Source organism: Augochlora pura, chromosome 9 (assembly GCF_028453695.1).
Source record: "Augochlora pura isolate Apur16 chromosome 9, APUR_v2.2.1, whole genome shotgun sequence".
NCBI classification, from domain to species: domain Eukaryota; kingdom Metazoa; phylum Arthropoda; class Insecta; order Hymenoptera; family Halictidae; genus Augochlora; species Augochlora pura.
In genome coordinates this window covers 8,482,684-8,502,436 of record NC_135780.1, presented here as the reverse complement: position 1 = coordinate 8,502,436, position 19,753 = coordinate 8,482,684, and the positions used below count along the sequence as shown (strand labels likewise).

The 19,753-nt window shown below is 34.5% G+C and overlaps 5 protein-coding genes across 11 annotated transcripts; 2 read left to right on the top strand and 3 right to left on the bottom strand.

The window, feature by feature from the left end:
• The first annotated feature begins 153 nt into the window (after positions 1-153).
• On the top strand, positions 154-4,861 carry Valrs (Valyl-tRNA synthetase). Its single transcript, XM_078189879.1, has 10 exons — positions 154-329; positions 401-627; positions 860-1,033; positions 1,111-1,238; positions 1,314-1,478; positions 1,559-1,760; positions 1,825-2,113; positions 2,178-2,302; positions 2,397-4,445; positions 4,520-4,861. The coding sequence occupies exons 2-10, from the start codon at positions 457-459 to the stop codon at positions 4,733-4,735; spliced, it is 3,519 nt and encodes a 1,172-aa protein (XP_078046005.1). The 5' UTR covers positions 154-329; positions 401-456; the 3' UTR covers positions 4,736-4,861.
• On the bottom strand, positions 3,021-11,106 carry LOC144474719 (DENN domain-containing protein 1A). 4 transcript variants are annotated; one of them, XR_013494778.1, is made up of 16 exons: positions 10,768-11,095; positions 10,329-10,484; positions 10,099-10,236; positions 9,863-10,001; positions 9,743-9,796; positions 9,411-9,668; positions 9,234-9,335; positions 8,908-9,135; positions 8,630-8,806; positions 8,507-8,539; positions 8,365-8,422; positions 8,118-8,301; positions 7,909-8,038; positions 6,110-6,522; positions 3,555-4,184; positions 3,021-3,349 (listed from the first exon to the last, which is right to left on the bottom strand). XR_013494778.1 is itself a non-coding variant. In XM_078189881.1 (15 exons), exons 1-15 carry the CDS (start codon positions 10,782-10,784, stop codon positions 6,106-6,108), a joined length of 2,763 nt encoding a protein of 920 aa, XP_078046007.1. In that variant the 5' UTR covers positions 10,785-11,106; the 3' UTR covers positions 4,993-6,105. The 4 variants fall into 4 exon arrangements, 2 of the variants coding, with proteins under 2 accessions (XP_078046007.1, XP_078046006.1); XR_013494779.1 differs by having other exon boundaries at positions 8,368-8,422; positions 10,768-11,094; XM_078189881.1 differs by lacking the exons at positions 3,021-3,349; positions 3,555-4,184 and adding an exon at positions 6,809-7,480 and having other exon boundaries at positions 4,993-6,522; positions 10,768-11,106.
• Positions 11,107-11,569: 463 nt separating this feature from the next.
• Positions 11,570-13,080, top strand: Eif3f1 (eukaryotic translation initiation factor 3 subunit f1). The gene is made up of 5 exons (XM_078190596.1): positions 11,570-11,830; positions 11,978-12,147; positions 12,221-12,403; positions 12,495-12,716; positions 12,820-13,080. The coding sequence occupies exons 1-5, from the start codon at positions 11,722-11,724 to the stop codon at positions 12,991-12,993; spliced, it is 858 nt and encodes a 285-aa protein (XP_078046722.1). The 5' UTR covers positions 11,570-11,721; the 3' UTR covers positions 12,994-13,080.
• Arp10 (Actin-related protein 10) lies at positions 13,074-15,088 on the bottom strand. 4 transcript variants are annotated; one of them, XM_078190592.1, is made up of 6 exons: positions 14,962-15,088; positions 14,559-14,738; positions 14,334-14,486; positions 13,973-14,257; positions 13,615-13,894; positions 13,074-13,540 (listed from the first exon to the last, which is right to left on the bottom strand). In XM_078190592.1, the coding sequence occupies exons 2-6, from the start codon at positions 14,636-14,638 to the stop codon at positions 13,214-13,216; spliced, it is 1,125 nt and encodes a 374-aa protein (XP_078046718.1). In that variant the 5' UTR covers positions 14,639-14,738; positions 14,962-15,088; the 3' UTR covers positions 13,074-13,213. The 4 variants fall into 4 exon arrangements, with proteins under 4 accessions (XP_078046718.1, XP_078046721.1, XP_078046720.1 ...); XM_078190595.1 differs by having other exon boundaries at positions 14,958-15,077; XM_078190594.1 differs by lacking the exon at positions 14,962-15,088 and adding an exon at positions 14,882-14,946.
• A 2,621-nt stretch (positions 15,089-17,709) lies between these two features.
• Rpn12 (regulatory particle non-ATPase 12) lies at positions 17,710-19,431 on the bottom strand. Its single transcript, XM_078190008.1, has 4 exons — positions 19,253-19,431; positions 18,873-19,097; positions 18,484-18,556; positions 17,710-18,396 (listed from the first exon to the last, which is right to left on the bottom strand). The coding sequence occupies exons 2-4, from the start codon at positions 18,978-18,980 to the stop codon at positions 17,765-17,767; spliced, it is 813 nt and encodes a 270-aa protein (XP_078046134.1). The 5' UTR covers positions 18,981-19,097; positions 19,253-19,431; the 3' UTR covers positions 17,710-17,764.
• Between the last annotated feature and the right edge of the window lie 322 nt (positions 19,432-19,753).

Here is a 19,753-nt window from a genome sequence, read left to right as displayed (position 1 = left end):
ACTGCTAAGACAAAGTTCACTGTGGATTTGATGCGCATTAAAATGGTGGGGATACAAATATTTACAATGAGGAAGCTCAGCTACTTATTATGATGAGGCACGAGTCCTACTGCTGTATACTTTTTCTTACTCTCTAAGCTGGCGTGTAATTCCCCACCATTTTACTGCGCATACAATCCGCAGTGGATCATATCTCAGCAGTGAATCTTCAGCCAATTATTATAAAGCAACGAAAATTTCTATGTCAACTCTCGTTGACGAATCAAGCTGCGGCCTGCAGGTGTGCAGGAGTAAAACCCATTTCTGTACATACTACACAGTACGAGTTGGTACGAATCCAATGTCCTGTCCGTGAAAAAGCGCATGGTTAAAATTGTAATTGTTTAAATTGTGTCGTCAGATTGAAATTGTGCATTGCACGTGATATATGAAGAAGAAACCGTGACTACTGGTAAAATGGTCGATATAAAAGACGAGAAAGTAAATGGAGAGATCGAAGCTCCGCAAAAGACCGCGAAACAATTGCAGAAAGAAGCCAAGAAATTGGCAAAACTCGAAAAGTTCAAGCAAAAACAAGGAAAGAAAGAAATCGTCGATAAAACGGTGAAAGTGAAAGAAAAGAATGAAGTGAGTATACAGGATTATCTTTTATAACATTCACATTACTTTATCGTCCTTGGATGGCCATATGGTCATTGCAATTATAGATTTTCAAAATTTGAATGATATTTGTATGATTTTAAATAATTATCTAAACTTGTGTCCTTTCTTTATGAGGTTTCAGTTACATATCGTAGTTTTGCATGGTTGGTTCAATTATAATAGTGTTGCAATGAAGGTTACACAATTTTGATTTCAGAAAAGTGAAAATAAGAAGAATTCCAAAGAATCAGCCGTCTATATTATTGATACACCTCTAGGAGAGAAAAAGGATGTTAATTGTACAATGCCTGATACATATAGTCCAAAATATGTTGAAGCTATGTGGTATTCATGGTGGGAAAAGCAAGGATTTTTCAAACCTGAATATGGTGTATGTAATTAGATTATTTGTGATATAGTAAGCTCGCAAATCTGTAAGATGTTAACTTTCTTCATTATTTTTGACAGGGTAGAGCTATATCAGAACCAAATCCTAAAGGTAAATTTATTATGGTCATACCACCACCGAATGTCACCGGAGTTCTTCATCTCGGACATGCATTAACTAATGCTGTTCAAGATGCCATTACAAGATGGTAAGCATTATCATGTAATTACAAGACATTACCATTGTCTTTAGTTGTACATAGTAGACATTTATAATTTGTAAGGAATCGCATGAAAGGACGTACAACTCTATGGAATCCAGGTTGTGACCATGCTGGTATTGCTACACAAGTAGTCGTTGAAAAGAAACTATGGAAGGAGCAACAAAAGAGTCGCCACGATATAGGAAGAGAAAAGTTTATAGAGAAAGTTTGGAATTGGAAAGAAGAGTAGGTGTAAATAAACATTAGAGGAATGAAAAGAAAAAGGAGAAAAAGTAAGATTATGATGCTTGATAAATGTATTTCAGAAAAGGGCACAGAATTTATTTACAATTAAAGAAACTAGGTGGTTCCTTTGATTGGGACCGTGCTTGTTTTACTATGGATCCAAAACTGTGCAATGCTGTTACAGAAGCATTTATAAGGCTACACGACGAAGGTGTAATATATAGGAGTAATCGTTTGGTGAACTGGTCATGCACTCTAAAAAGTGCTATCTCTGATATAGAAGTAAGACGGTTTACTTGCAAGATATATTTCTAAGTTATGTGTATAACATAGTTTTTCGCTTTAGGTTGATAAAGTAGAATTAACGGGTAGAACGTTACTTTCAATTCCTGGATATCAAGAAAAAGTGGAATTTGGAATGTTAGTATTATTTGCTTATGAAGTAATTGGTACTAAGGAAAGGATAGTTGTGGCAACTACTCGAATTGAGACTATGCTAGGAGATACCGCCATTGCTGTGCATCCGCAAGATACTAGGTACACTACATTTGTTGGAAAATACGTGCAGCATCCGTTTTGCAATAGAAAATTACCTATTATCGCTGACGAATACGTTGAAAAGGAATTTGGAACAGGTAAGTGTTACAATTGTACAAAATCTTTCCATGTGAATATGATTTACACTTACATGTTTCATAGGAGCTGTAAAAATTACACCTGCTCATGATCCTAACGATTACGAGATAGGAAAGAGGCACAACTTAGAGTTTATTACAATTTTCAATGACAATGGGGATGTTACTGGTGATTATGGGAAATTTACGGTATTTATATTACTTGTATTAGTTACAAGTGCTTTTTTATTATCGAAAATAAATTGTTGTAAATAACTAATTATATTTAAATTGGATTGATTAGGGAATGAAACGATTTCATGCTAGGGCAGCCATAATAGAAGAATTAACAGCAAGAAATTTATTCGTTGAAATTAAAGATAATCCCATGGTAGTGCCAATATGCAGTAGATCTAAAGATATCGTTGAGCCATTGATGAAACCTCAATGGTACGTGAGGTGTAGTGAAATGGCAGGGAATGCAATGAAAGCGGTGCAAACCGGCGAATTGAAAATTATTCCAGATCAATATAAGAAAATCTGGTATCATTGGATGGAAAATATTAGGGACTGGTGCATTTCGCGTCAGTTATGGTGGGGTCATCGTATCCCCGCGTACGTCGTTACGGTACTCGATGAGGAAATAAATATGCAGTTACGCGAAGAATTGTGGGTCAGTGCGCGGTCAGAAAGCAAAGCTAAGGAGAAAGCAGCTAGAAAGTTAGGTACAACTGTGGACAATATAATAGTTGAACAAGATCCCGATGTATTGGATACATGGTTTTCTTCTGGCCTATTTCCATTCTCGATATTCGGATGGCCAAATCAGACCGAAGAACTCGAGGCGTTCTATCCTGGCTCGTTATTAGAAACTGGGCACGATATACTGTTCTTTTGGGTGGCCAGAATGGTGTTCTTTGGACAAAAGTTGTTAGGAAAGTTGCCATTTAAAGAAGTTTATTTGCACGCAATGGTCAGAGATGCACATGGTAGAAAAATGAGTAAATCCCTGGGAAACGTAATAGACCCAATGGACGTAATTAACGGAATATCATTGGAAGATCTTCACAAACAACTGTTGGACAGCAATTTAGATCCGAGAGAACTGAAACGTGCAATAGAAGGACAGAAACGCGATTACCCACAGGGGATTCCAGAGTGCGGCACGGATGCGTTAAGATTCGCCTTGTGCGCGTACACTTCTCAGGGCCGAGACATCAATCTCGATATTCTGCGCGTACAAGGCTACAGATTTTTCTGCAACAAAATATGGAATGCAACAAAATTTGCTTTGATGTATCTTAATTTAAATACTATCGACAACAATGGCGAATTGGCAGAGCCTATGTTAGCTGTGCAGAGCGAAACTAACGTACTCGATAACAATGATTGGTATAAGTGCATTTTGAAGGAGACTTGTGTGCAAGATGCCTTAAATAATTATTTATGCGATTATCCTTACCTAGATGGATACACACCGTCGCAAACAGACGCGAAAGTATATTTGACTTTCATCGAACTAAATGTTAACATTGTCAGTTATCCGCATTTGCATCGCTGGTTTAAACACATTGCGTCGTTCAGTGAACAAGAACAATTGTTGTTCCGTCCGGCAAAAGGTAAAGCCTTACCTGAATCTGTCTGTAAAGTTCGCAATAGTAATTGTAACTATAATTATAATGATAGCATTAGTAGCAATCATGGTGCAGATTCCCTTGGTTTTGAAGCGTACACAAACGTTGATTTGTGGATGCTCTCTCGCGTAAGTTACGCCGCAAACACTTGCGACAAAGCAATGGAACAATATGACTTTACCACGGCTACGACTACCTGCTACAATCTTTGGTTGTACGATTTATGCGACGTGTACCTGGAGTATTTGAAACCAGTATTTCAAGGAAACGATAACAAAAAGAAACACGCGGCAAGAAAAACTTTGTTCAGAACGCTGGACGTAGGATTAAGATTACTGTCTCCATTTATGCCGTTCATAACAGAAGAACTTTATCAACGTTTACCTCACAAGAAGCAAATTTATCCCAGTATTTGTGTCAGCCCTTATCCAGAGGAATCCGAGTGTTCCTGGAGAAATCTAGAAATAGAGAAGGATGTTGAGTTTGTTATGAAACTAATAAAAAATGTCAGGTCCACGCGTGCTACTTATAATTTACCAAATAAAACTAAAACCGAAGCATTTATTACATGCACCGATCACAGCCAGAAACAGAAGCTTATGAACTATCAATTGTTAATAGAGACCCTTGCTTACTCTACGATACGTACAAACGAACCCCCATCTGGATGCGCTATCATTACAGTGACAGACAAAATTCAAGTGCATCTACTGTTAAAGGTAATGACATTTTTCTTCTAGTTCATTTCAATAGTAAATGTATACTCTTGTTTAATTTATAAATCTGATTACAGGGTTTAATCGATCCAAATAAAGAGTTAGAAAAGCTTTCTAAAAGGGAAGGACAATTGATAGATACTATAGAAAAAACAAGGAAGGCTATGGAAGTTCCTGATTACAATATTAAGGTACCTTTGGATATTCAAAACAGTAACAAAGAGAAGATGCTAAATAGTGAAGGAGAATTGCAACAAATTATTGATGCAATCGCTGCTCTGAAAACAATGTAACGATCATTTTTCTGATATTTATTCTTTCATTAATGTCTTATTTATTTAACTCTACTGGTAATAGCTAATACTACATAATTCTAATCTGATAGATTAAAAAGAAAATTAAATTCTTCATCCAGTGCATGAATTCGTTTTTAAAATCACCTAATTGTATGTTCAATTTTTCTATGTTAATAAGTTTATTCTTCTTTAAAGACAAGAGGAAAGACAGGTAACGTATATGTGTACATATAGTCGTACAAATATTATAATAATGACTATGTAAAAAGCATTTATTTTTCATGTTCATTTATTATAAAGCGTTAACGACGAATGTGCAACAATCGTTAAAAAATTAATATACTTCAAATCTAACAATGACAAACTAATGATTTCAATAAACGTATTCAATAGGTTTCAATTCATTAATTCTATTATCTAACGATTACGTGTGATAAAGATTACTATTAATATAACACACGATTTAATTACGTTTGAGGGTAACGCGTGGAAGTAGTTATGTTAGATGAACAACTTTGCGTTGATCACCTTTATTGACCAACATATTCAATTAAATACTAGTTTTCTCAATGAAAATCAACCATTTGAGTATCAAAACGATCATTGTCTCTCTCCTATTGTTGTGTTTACAAACAAATATTTTCAATATTCTGACCACTGACAAGCTCGAAAGAAATGGGAATATGTTATTGTGGATTAAACATCATTGGACAACACGAATGACCACGTAATGTAAGCATAGTTTACAAGTACCTTTACACATTGTCAGTATTATTTGTTTGCGTGAATACGACTTTCATTTTATAAGTTTACGCTTTTTAATAATTTCAATGTACATAGATTAGATTATACTCAAAAGATTTATTTAAATAATATATGTATTAAATGGTATATATTTCTAATGATTTTTCAGTGTTAATTTCAATGTTTGGTAGGATTTTTTCATTTCTAGCATTTACAGTTGAAAATATAACAAAAATTCTATGCAAACACGGGACTAAAAACTTCGTACATAAACGCACGATTGATTTGAACATTAATCATTATCATCTTCTTGTTACAAAAGCGCGAAGACATTCTATTACGAGTTGTGCTATAAAGTAATACCATTACGACCCGTTTTGCTGATTCGTGCTAAAACGTTACAATTCATTGATCATTATCTGTAATTCTATATTACTAATCTTTCGTATGTAAAATTCTTTCATCTGTATTTAGCAACTATAATTCACTCTGTAGTGTAAAAGTTCGATGATATTTTCGTAAATTAATGGAACAGAGAGAAGTGAGAAATAAACTACCCCTACGTATTTACACAATTGTGATATGTGAAGTGAACATGTGTAATTTCATTGCTAATGTACCACTTACTCGAATTTCGTCCAATTATTTTGTGATTTAATGGCGGTAGCGTTCAATGTTAAGCTAAACGCGCTATCGACATTGCCAACATTACTCTCAGATGTATTATTACACGTTGCAGCATTTTTGGTCGGTGAACCGCAGTTACTTATATTAAATTTATTAAAATCCAAGCCATACGCTTGTAACAGATCCAAGTCGCCGATATTGTCTGATGATTTTGGTTTTTCGGTGGTTTTGTGCAGAGGTTGAAAGTACGGATATAGTGGGTTGCTAAGGCCTTCTCCCATTTCCGGCGCATGCAACGACTGCGTCATCTGTTTTGAATTGGGAAATTCCGTGGACTTGGTAAGCAGCGGATCAAAGTCGTCACTACTCACTGTCGAGTCTAATCTAATTAAATCTGGCACTTCGGGGGAGTCCTGTAATAATAAAATAATAGCGTTACTAGGTATGACACATTTATCCGGTATACATAAATGATTGTTCATTTATTTAGGATTCTAATTGCAACCCAACTAGTCTCAACTATGTAATCCAGAGGTCTAACAAAAACAATTTACCGAATGTAACTTTGACTTGGAACAATTATCAATTAGAATCCCCGTATACATCTGCATGTTAGGTACATATGTATGTACGTATACACCGATGTACGTGTAAGTACCGTAGATTCACAAACAAAAGACAACGATTGATGACGTTTACCTTCGAATGTGCAGAGCAGGATGTGCTATTGAATGCATAGTATGAAACGTTCGAATTAACAGACAATGATGCGCTTGTGGTTTGGAAAATTGTTGATTGCAAGTAGGAAGGTGTGAACACTTTGCTTGTATCGAACGGGTCGTTATCTTTCAGACTAGTAGAAGATTCTAGAGTTTTTAAATGCAAATCAAAAGATTTCCCATCCATTCCTGGATCATAATTGGTGAGAATGTCGTCAGTATAAAATTTCACGTTACTTGAGCAAACTCCAACAATATTTTTTTGTTGGCATGTTTTTATTTTTTGCATGATCAGGTCTACGTTCTTTGAACATACGTTGTCAGCACATTCTTGTGAAACAGGTGAAAACGGTATTTTGTCCGTTTTACTCTCGACAACATTGTTTGACTTCATGGCGAACGAGTTCAATGGTAATGATCTATTTGCACCGGTTTGAATGTTATCAATTAATACGTCGTTGATATCTAGCAAAATGTTCGTCCGATCGATTGATCTACCGAAGCTGGAATGCGGAACATGATAAGATGGAGTTTTTGCGGACGAGGTGACTGTGATGATGGGATTTGCAACATTTGTACTAGGTGGAGGACCGTGCCGCATATGTCCACTCCATGCAGGTCTCAAACTGTCTAAACTGCGTACTGGCTTCAACTGAAATTGATCCATCACACAGAATTATGAACATAATGGATGCACATATAAAGTTACTCCACGGACATACAACATTACAGGAAAATTAATGAACTTAAATTCTATTTAAGAATTAGATTTAAAACAATAGCGGACTACAGAAATTTATTTCTATTTGATCATTGGAATTTGAAAGAAAAACATTTTTAGATAATGCATGCACGAATCAAGTGATTCTGAACAGAGAATTTTAATGTCCATAGAGTATTTATAATTTGATAACCATGCTACCGATGCTGCTAACAAAGACGTTACACATTGTGATAAGCAATATGTACTGCTGTATGTATACACTTCAATTACAAATGAAACATTAGGTTTAACAAAATAATTCAATCTAATACATAATTCGATAATACTTCTTTATAAATGTATACTTGTATACTTACTGTTCTATCAACAGGAGGTGTATTAGGAAATATTACGTGACGAAGCTCTTGCATAAGGTCAATGTTCACTCGTTCTGGCGGTGAATCAGTTTCTTCCGGAGAACTAGGACTTAATGGCGAATATTGTTTTCTACAAAAATTCAGCGGTACAAATGAAGTATATGTTGTATAATGAAGTAGAAGTGTTGAGTCGACAAATAGCAATGTACCTTGAATCAGCGAAATTGCTATTACGTAACCGAAGATCTTTTCTATAGCTAGTGGTCGCTGTGAAACCGTTTGGTGATTTTGGTGGCGATGTAAAGTCGATAGGCCTTCTGTCGGAAGTAGGAGAACTAGGTGCAGACCTCGGCTGGTGAAATCTCCTACTTGTTTCACTTCTGTTCGCTCTTCCTGAAAATTGTCAACAAAAATTAAAGGATTCCAAGATATTCTAAATAATACGGAACAACATACCACCTTTCCATTTCAGTCCTTTGTACGCTGTTTTCATGTCCTTTCCTTTGTCTTTTACCTGTAAAAATGATCCAATACATAGACGGTATCCGCTTTGAAACGTATGTAGATAAAACTTATTGTACAATTAGTAACTACTTACTGATTTAACTGCATACTTCATAGCTGGATTGGCCTGAAACCGCAGACAAATAGAACTACAAATACGTTCAACGAGTTGTGTTATTGTATAATGTGTTCGAGAATAAATTAATACATAATTCACCTTATCTTTTACACTGCGAAAAAATGCCGAACTTTCTTTCCTCATTGCGTATGTCCATTCTCGATACTGCTGCATAAACTTACTACTAGATTTGGCGGAATAGCTGCAAGCTTCCACTTCAAATTCATCTGAGCATCCAAGGCCTGAATTAAGCATATTCAGTCTTTCTTCTATAAACTGAAATTACATAAGATTTTCAATGTTATTAAACAAATTATTAGATAACAAACGAAGGCTTAATCGACCAAATTATTATAAAAGATTTATTTTTTTTCCACCTGTTGAAATATCTGCAATTCCAACATTTTTCGTACAAAAGGTTGCATAGAAGATGGCCTACTTTCCACGAATGCATTTTGATTAAATGTAATACACTGGCCTTGTTCTAAAATTAATGCATCCTTGTAGCCAGCAGTTAACTGCACCAATGCTCGCAAAAATGCCCTAGACACCCCATCACCGAGTAGCATAGCTCTATTGCGTAATGCCTTCTTTAAATTGGCTACCTGGGACAAAGAAACTTTTTATTTTATTATTTACGATGTGTTTATTCCTTAAGAATTAAATCGATATTCGAAAAATAAAATTAAGTGTTTATACGAACTACGTCTTGAGGTAAAGACTCTAAATCTTCGAACGGAGATTCTATGATATTGTTATCCGCATCCAATATAACTATTTCTCCCAAATCACTTTTTCGGACTCTCTACAAATTAAACAAAATATTAAAATACAAAACTTGACTATTTATTGATTTAAATGGAAACGAATATTTAAATACCTGAAGAGTTGGAGATGGTACTCCGATTAAAAACGGCATCGGTGCTAATAAATAATCTATTAAAGATAATGGCAAAACTGGAATATATATATGTTGCCAAATCATTGGATAAATTAAAGCGTTACACGCTTGAACGCAAGCACTCAATCTTGAAAGACGTTTTGAAGTGAAAATAATACGCCGCTCACATAGCATGGAAGCAAACACTATCATCATATTATGAGCATCAACAGCACTGTAATATTCAGTCAAATTTCTCTGAAATGTAAAAAAGATTCATACAGTAATTATTCCATGCACAAAAGTATAACAAATGATTTTCAAATACTTACATTTTCTGGTATACTCGGTAATTGAAATTGCTTAGGACTTTGATAAATAAAGTTCTGCAAATTAATAAATATATAACTTGCAAAATATTAAGTAAGAAGCATGCTCAGCAAACTACATACCACTTTAGAATTTGGTACAGGAATAGATGTGGAACTACCAGGGATGGGAACTGTACTATTATATACGGTTTCAAGAAATTTCCAAAGATCTTCTCCATTTCCAGTGCTCTGAATCAACGTAGCAATTTTGTTTAAGAGCCTATTTATACATAAAATGAGATGACTTTAAATGTATCAAAATCTGTTGCAGTTTTTTCATAGTATCTAGTTTTTAATGTGATGAAAGAAATACTAACTTATAAAATATTTCATGCCACGGCAATGCACTTAAAATTACTAGACCAGTATCTGTCTTGGGATCATGTCGACAGAATCCAAATGTCCACTTAGAATCAATGCTAGTGAGTACAAATGAAAAATGTTGTACCACAAGGCTGAAATAATTTTATACAACTATAACAATTTTCACCAGTACATAAAAAATTTGTGTATAATTGTTCAAAGCAAATAATTCTTAAAAACTTACTTTTCTATTTCACAAGGGTATGCAAATTTAGGTACCGACTTAAGTATTTCTTCGTCCAAAAAGGAGCTAGGATACTTTTGAAGTATCCATGGTAGTTTTTCTCCCAATGGTGCAGCCACCTCGCAAAAACATTCAAAGAGATGTTGTACATTATCTCTGGAAATGTCATAAAAGTAATATTTATGTTAAAAAATACAAATTTGTTGTACTATTTATATGTCTTTAATTTTAGTAACTAAATAATCAAATCTACTGGGTAGTGGAGCTGAACATTGATTAAAAAAAGAGAAATAGTAACTTGGACAATGCCATGAATAAAAGAAGAAAGTACTTTCATTTGTTTTAATTGTTTTGTAAAGTATAAACACGAAAGCTTAGAAATATCCACGAGTACATATCTATTTTTGAAAAGAAAGTTTTGAACGAAAGATTTACTTGCCTCAATCTGGAACCCATGATAACAGTCGAAAAAAAATAAGTACTTGGTGTGCACTTGACGTCTATACGTCATTGTATGTATGCACTACATGACAGTAACGCCTTCCATTCACGTAAATTTTAATCGTGTTGTGAGTATACTATTACTTAAAACTACAATACTGTTTCTATACTTCTTTTTTGCTAAAGATTTAACCACTAAATGCCGTACCAGCCATTAACTTCAACCAACTGTCCACTGCTGTCTACATCGAAATCACGCCTACCAGACGCACATTGTTCAATGATTACGAAGACATCACATGTTAGTTCGTAAATTTTATGGCAGTAATATTCCGTTGAGAGTCCGCCTCATAAACTTGTAGCATTGCTTAAATTTTTCAGAATTTTGAATATGTAATCAGGTTTAAATTTCTCATTAGCTTCTTTCCATTTTATTTAATCATTATTGTACTATGTTATGATATCAACAGAGAATACATAATAATTATAATTTAAAATGATGTAACGATAACCAATGATTTTGATCTTTCAATCTAAACCACGAAGATGGAAACTCTCATTATATGTCCCCTTATATTAATAATGTAAAAATTATTGCAACGTAAAAATTTATGATGGTAATGAAGGGCTTAGTTAATTTTTTGAAAACCTCTTTTATTTAATTAAATTTTTATAAAAACTAGCACGTACACATACGTACTTATATACATGCGCATTAGAAACTGATATGTACCAAACAACGATGGAGTCTCGCTTCTATAAGTATAGTACTCTATGTTTATACTCCGTGGTTAAGCAATAGTGGCCATATCGTGCGTTGAGTATGTATTGTGCCTACTGCTTATGCTTCATGTTGATGCAACTCGTGCACGAAGAATTGTGGTTATTGAAGTATAGCTCTTTCTGTTAAATACGTAAATATACAAGCAGATAAAAGTAACTGCGGTGAAACATGGCGCTTAATCTTACTGTAAAAGTTCATCCTGTGGTTCTTTTCCAAGTAGTCGACGCTTATGAACGTCGAAAAGCTGAATCCCACCGTGTTATCGGTACATTACTAGGTAATGCAAAACTTGAGGTTACTTTGACGCAAAATATGCCATTGTTTCCAATATAGTATGGCTTCTATATTGATTATTTTATCATGTATAATTATTATTAATGTAAATTAATATTGAAAATTTTACATAATTTGATGCTTTTTTTAGGCACAGCTGAAAAAGGTATGGTTGAAGTAACAAATTGTTTCTGTGTACCGCATAAAGAGTCCGAGAGTCAAGTGGAAGCTGATCTGACATACGGAATCGACTTATATGATTTAAATCACAGGGTGAATGCACAAGAAAACATTGTTGGTTGGTGGGCAACTGGGAATGAGGTAAATTACCTATCATCAATTCGGTCTTGTCAAAATAATAGATAATTAGGAACGTAATAAAAATCTTTTATAGGTTACCACTCACTCCTCCGTTATACATGAGTACTATGTTCGTGAGTGTAACAATCCTGTCCATTTGACTGTTGATACAACACTGATAAACACTACTAGAATGGCAATTAAAGCATATGTGTGCGTACCATTAGGGGTACCTAATGGAAAACAAGGTTCCATGTTCACACCGGTTAAAGTTCAAGTATGTTACTTATTTTAATTTAAACGATATGGTTTTATGTATGTCAAATACAACTACTTTTATGGGCTTGAAAAATGTAATAACTTTTTAGATTACATGTTACGAACCAGAAATAGTTGGACTGCAGCTTTGTTCAAAGACACAGTTACCAGCTCATGCACAAATAGCTGGTGTAAAAACAGGAGGTGGTATAGAACCAATGATGGATCTTGCTCAAATTGCAGAAGCAAGTGGCAAGCTGTCTTCCATGTTAGAACAAGTACTCCAATATGTTGACGATGTTCTCAATTCTAAACAACCACCAGATAATCAAGTACTTATTTGTTATTGGTTTTCTACACTTCACGAATTTATAATGATTTTTTGTATTTCTATGTTCTACTATATATTTAAAATAAATTATTTAATACTTTCAGGTGGGTCGCGCTCTACTGGATATGGTACACTCTGTACCAAAAATGTCAAGTGATCAATTTGATGAAATGTTTAACAGTAACGTAAAAGATCTCTTGATGGTTGTTGCACTGTCACAGTTAATAAAAACCCAACTCCAACTCAATGAGAAACTTACACTGCTCACAACCTTATAATACAAGTTTTTACCAAAAAATTTGTAATATAAATTTGAAAATATCGTAAATCGACTTTTGTGAATAAAAAGTGTTTCAAATTTTCAATGCGACGTATCTTTTTTTATTTAAATTATAAGTATATTTCCCATTAATAAGAAATACAGGCGTGAAATAAATAGAACTGTTTATACATTTCAGTATGTGCATATAAAGACGCTCGATCATATTAAATAGTGCTTCACAATTCACAAGGTGTCTTTTGATTATCAATTAAATTAACCCAATCGGGTACTCTGTTTGATGACAAAAAATTTTCTTTTGTTATACATCTTAATCGCAGATCAACGGTTCCAAAAATGGCACCTCCCAGCCATGCTGTGCAATTAGGTTTACTGGGTGCAGTATGAAATTTGAAAACTTGAATTTTTAATTTCTCAGAATAAACATTGCTTTTCACTAAAGTTAGGAGTTCCGATTTAAGACGACTAACGAATCCTTTCGCCATCGTTGTGCCTCCGATTAATAGTATATTTTCAGCTAAAGTTCGCCTAATATCTATTGGACACTGTAGCAAAAAGTAGCATTAACATATTTCAGACAAATATTGGTGTGATATTAAATACATAACCTTGATCATACCTTAAGAATAGCGTCTAATATCATTGCAGGTATACATAAATTATCCCTATCTCTTTGCCATAATATTTCATATGCTTTCTCTCTAACTTCACCAGGTATAATAATATTTTTAACACCATGGTATGTAACTGCAGGAGGAGGTACAAGAGCTTCTTCAGTTCCTAATTTATTTGATCGTTCCAATGTAGTAACAAAGCATGTTCTAACTTTTATATCTTCCACAACTTTTTCTGTTATATTCATATTGGGTAAGGATTCTTTTAAACAATCCATTAGATGCCTATAAAAATAAGATATGAATAACATACATATGTGCACATAATATCAAGTATATCATGTTTTCATGTGTAGTATTTACATGTGTACAGCTTTGCCAGCCAAAGGAAGTGCTTGCCATGCTTTCAAAATTGGTACTCCTTCATAAATTGGTATCAACGTAGCTTCTTTGTATCCAACATCCAATACTAAGGCTGTGTTGGTGCCTAAAGTACTAATTGTTGCCAAATGAGAAGACAAAAACATTAAAGAACCAATCTCGAAATGTCTAAACAATACTTTAGCCAATGTTTCTCTGAATTGAGATGGCGTTAAACAGGATTCTAATATCATGATTCTGGCATCCTTAGGTGTTATTACAACATATCTGTGATCAAGGAAAAATAATTAAAGGAAACAACACAATAAAATTAAAATAGTTTATAAATATATAAAGTAGTTACCTGAAAAATAAACAATGAAAAAACTCTACAAGTAACTGATACAAATCCTCTGTATTCTTATAGTCATAAATATTCCTGACCTGTTTGGTTTCTGAACAAATAGTCTCAGTCCTTACCATTCCACGTGGTGTAGCTTCGTTTGTGTAGCCATATCTGATCATAAATTCAATTTTAAATTGTTGATTATATATTACAGTACTTAAATAAATTCACGTATTGCCTTACTTTGTGTATGCACTTCCAATGTCAAATATGACCATTTGTTTATCCCAAAAAAGGAAAACACCTTCATAGCGACGTAACATTTTAACAAACACCAATTTTTCTTGTTGATTTACGAATATGTTTTTGAAAATTTGGGATTATAAATGCATTGATAATTATATTGTCGTTGACGGACCCCTCCTAGTATCATGAAAACAATAATTCTGTCACATTCTATTTCATTTTATATAAATTGTGTGGATTATTAAATGCGCGTATAAGAAAAAGTATAGAAAAACAATGACAGTAACAAACACTACTATTATTGATATTTTAGTTATTACTTAATCTTTTTATTGTCAATTCTACATGATAATTATAAGTATAAAGATATATGTTATGTAGCTCTCACTCTAATACCTACACAGTTTTGGGCCACAGCTTGCTACACAGTCAAAGATGAGAACAGACATTGCTTCACTCTGATTGGTTAACAATCCTCTACTAAAGCAAAGCAGATTGACTCTAGTCTAAATTCTGAATCTGGACTGAAGACTGTACAGACTAGGCTCTGGACTTAAACCGAATCGTCAACCAATCAGAGCAAATAAAATTTCTATTTCGATTCTCGCTAACGAATCCAGGTGCGGTCTAAAAGTGTGCAGTAGAACTCATTACTATTGTTACTGTTGTTACGTTATCACGTTTCATGAGCGACGCGAACATAGTCACTAGTTTATATTACGACCACGCTATTAGACTATACGCTTTCAATTTATGGCGACAAGAGGGAAGTTCGAATGTATATACAAATTTATATCGCATATTTATGTAGAGATACGGTGTCGGCCGAGAGGAATAACTGAGAATATGTAAAGAGATAATGAGAGAGTTCCCACGAAATTCTTCGTTGAGCCTTTTTTTTATCTAGCGAGACTAATCGAGGAATGTAGAGAAAGTCACGTAGCCTCTCGTAAGACCCTCTCGGATTTCACGTGAACTAGACAAGTCACAATAGCAAACCCGGATCTCTCAAGTACAGGATGTCGTAAATCTTTAGACAAAGACTTCTCGGAACCCTCTCTGACCTCTCTCTCTTACTCAGTCCTCGAGCCGAAATCTTCGCGCGCGGCACACCCCCACAATGCTAGTTTCGGCGGGCTTTTCACCCCTGCGCGCTCGACTCCCGCGCACTCCCATCCGCATGCGCACCGTCGAACCACCAATCATCTTCGAGCTGCAACCGGAAGACGGACCGGCCGACAAATCAACGTCCAGCAAATTCACCAGCGCCCAGCTAATTTTCCTATTGGCAACGAAGGAGAGAAGGAAAAGAAGCTAGAAGAAAATGCAGAACTCCACGGAAAACCTCAGACTTTATTCGACAGTCAAAGAAAGTACATCTTAGAGCTCTATCAATAAAGTACCTTTTTGCTTAAAGTATTCAAAGTTGTACAACTCTCTACAACCTTTCACGAGCAGAGCGGTTCAGCGCTCCACGGGCAACCGGGCCACATCGAATTCCCTACATTCAAACAATTCAGACCGTAACACTATACTATTAGGTCGGGTCATAAGTAACTTCCACTTTTTACCAGACATTTATTTTGTTCTCATTGAATAACAAAATTATATTAATTTATTATGTATTCACCACTACTATCTATAACCTTCTCCCACGTTCCTGCAGTTTATCAATTCCTTCCTCGTGGAGGAATGTGGTTAGTTTGGACTGGGAGAAGTTTTCGAAAGCCTGCCTCATTTGCTCTTCAAAATTAAAGGTTTTTCCATTCAAAAAGTTTTGTAAGGAACTGTCGTGTAAAAGAATGACGTTTTTTGCGATTGACGAGTGCAGGACGCTTTTCATGGAGTTTCTCTTGCACTCTTTGCAAATGCTGAACCTATCTATCCGCAGTACATGTGACTTCAACAACTCGTGGTGAATTATTCCTTGACAATCCCATCATACACACAATAAAATTGCTTTCGGATCTGGTAGGGGTGGTTGATCCTTACCAAACCTCTGTCTTCTGCAGACAGAAAACTTGCTGGCTTTCCCTAATTTCTCCAAGTGACTGTTAACAGTTGATTGTGATCTATTCAATCTTTCTGCTATATCTCTTGTTAGTTGAAGTGGATTTTGCTCCAATATTGCCTTTAAAAGGTTGTATCGTCGTTCGATGCTAAAAGGATTAAGGTCGTAACTCCAGAACGGAATTTTATAAACCAATTTCTAACTGTTCGAACAGTTACTAGTCCTTCACGATATACGCTGTATATTTTTTCAGCTGTCGCCTTGTTTAAATTTCCAAAGTATTACATGACGCATATGTACTTTTTGACTCTGCATTTCAGTGGTTAAAAAAAAAACAGTTTAACGCAAACCGTATCACAAAAAACAGTTGACAAAAGATTAATTGAAGCTTCGTCCATATAGTGAAAACAAAAATTTCTTGTCATGGTAACTCATAGCGGATAGGAACGAATAATAGATTCTACTTAGCTGCAGCGGAAGTTACTTATGACTCGACCTAATAACATAACTTATAATATCTCGATCATTTCGCCATCACAAAGATGATTTTATTTTTGTTTTAGGGAATGTATACTATTAGTTTAAGTTATGTATGTATAAAAATTTTCCCGGGCATTTTATGGGAGTCCAAGGGGATATTCATTGATTAATCCTCTTAGTGCCAGGCATTTTACGGAGTACATGCAAAGAATGTTACGGGCCGATTCGATATGCGCGCTTATATGAATAGCTTTATACAAAATTCCGATTTCCTGAAGAAAAATTTTACTATTTGTTGCTTTGAGACTTAAAGCATATAGAATATAATGTTGGACAGCAAAATTTTTAGTTATAAAATATGTTTAAGTCCGCCAGGCAGTCGGCCCGTGGCACTTTTCACATAAGGACCGCGGGCCGATAAATCGGCCCGCTGGCACTAAGAGGGTTAATAAACGAATTTTTATCTATTAACTATAACAAAACATTCAAACTATGTAGTCATGTAGGAGGTATGGTATGTATTACATATATATATATAATATAATTATGATTTTATCATAAATGACATTTTAATATGCTTATCTTTTTTTGAACAAATTTTAATGTTTTATTTCGAATTTAATGAGAGTAGGAACGGCTAATTTAATTTTTATTAACTACATGATAATTTGTATTTATTTATAAAATAGCAAGAGGATGATAAACATGTGTTTTAAACAATCATTTCAAGTTCTTTTGCATAATCTATGGCTAAGGTAGCCAGATCTGAACTGGGTATTGGTTCTTCAGCTTTCTTTTCATTTATAATTGTAAAGTAAAAGTTACTTTTGTACAAATCTCCTTCGGGCCAATTCCAATTCCTTTTGAGCGCCAACGTCTTTAACTCATTAGGCTTAGTTATAGAAAGCATCTTGAAGGCATCTAAAACCGAAATTTGGTCGTAAGCACATTCCATACAAGCTGCAATCTCATTGCGCACAGTATCCCATAGAATATCCATGAAGAAGTTGTACGTAATGTCTGGAAGAGTCCATCTTCCAAATAGTATCTCATTATATGATCCTTCCATTAAATACTTTTCCATGTTTAAAGGAAATTTAATATTTGTGTTAGTTTCTATCACATCAGAAGGTATTAATTCCAATTCCGTGTGAAATTCAGCTACACGATTTTGAGACAATAAAAACATTAGATTCAGTCCTAAGAACTCATATTTCCTTCCTGATTCCCGAAGATCAGGCACGTAATCAAAATAGTAACATTTTAATTGTGTCATGTAACGTTCAAAAGAAGTTATGTCCTTTACGGCTACACTCCATTTTACACCCAATTCTAAAATATCACCTGTAATTACAAAATAAGTAAGAAATAATATTATTTTTAATCTCTGTACAAATTTCAGATACATGTATATTATGTATTGATACATACGAACTATCAACAGTTTCTCCTTACTTGCTGTGTTATTAGGTATTGGAAAAAACATCAAATTTGTAAGCTCAACCTGTGAAAATAAGTTAGTTAATTAAATTTCTGATAGACACGAACTATATGAAAAAATTTTAGGAACAGTATCAGATAGTATTCAATGAATATCAGATAGTATTCAATGAATACTATCTGATACTGTTCCTAAAATTTTCATTTTTTCATTACTATTAATTCATTTAATAGTAAATGAATACTATCTGATAAACTTAGATTTAACGTACCATGACAATTCATTTTGACAGACCAACTAGGTTATACTGTCTGTATGTTTCATAATGTTAACATTTCGCAATAATATTAAAGTATGAGAACCAATTTGTATACACTACCTTTAGTTGATTAAATATTTCGCTACATTTGTTTAAGTCGCGCGTACTTTTTCTCAATTCTGAATTTCCTCTTTCGCACAGAGCAATAACAGCGTTCATGTCTTCCATTTTACCACATAAGACGATGTATAATTTGTGTACATAAACGATGAGAAACTTATAGTTGTGTAGTCACAGCGTAGATATATATATATATATTACAGCGTAAGAGATGATTTTGAAATTCTAAAATACGGATACAGATATTGGTTTTGAGTAGAAATAGAAATTATTGAATGTCTTAGAAAGAGCGTTGAATAATTTTGGTAATTTGAAATAATTTTTCTGAATATTAGAACTGTATTCATGTAAACTAAGCTTAATACAGATCAAACACACACTATACTCCACCATATTGCGCCATGCCAGGGACAAAGAGTTCAGAAATTCGAGGTATGATACAGAAACTGCCTCTTTCGGTTGGACTAAGCAGTGCTGCCCTCATAATGTTATACAAAGAGAGGAAATGACGAGTAAGCAAAGAGAGCACGACATCAGCACAATACAAGCGAAATCAAACACACCGACTGATTTGGTTTTCACGGACTTTTGTTCCGTAGTAATTACTTGACATACTCATGCAGGCAATCTCCTCGCGATAAGACCCATGCAATCGATATTGTTGCGTAGCTTTGGGTGGGATTTGGGGAGTTTTGGCAGGTTCGGATGCCCGTGGAACACAAAAGTGTTCTGCTTGTGTAGGGCTTGTCAAAATTAACTAGTTACACAAAAATCGTCTTTAAAACTTTATATCCTAGATAACGATGTTACCTCCAAGCCTTCAAAATAAAGTCTACCCGTATTTTCCCGAGGAATCGAGTTTTCTCCCTGCGTTCTCTCTA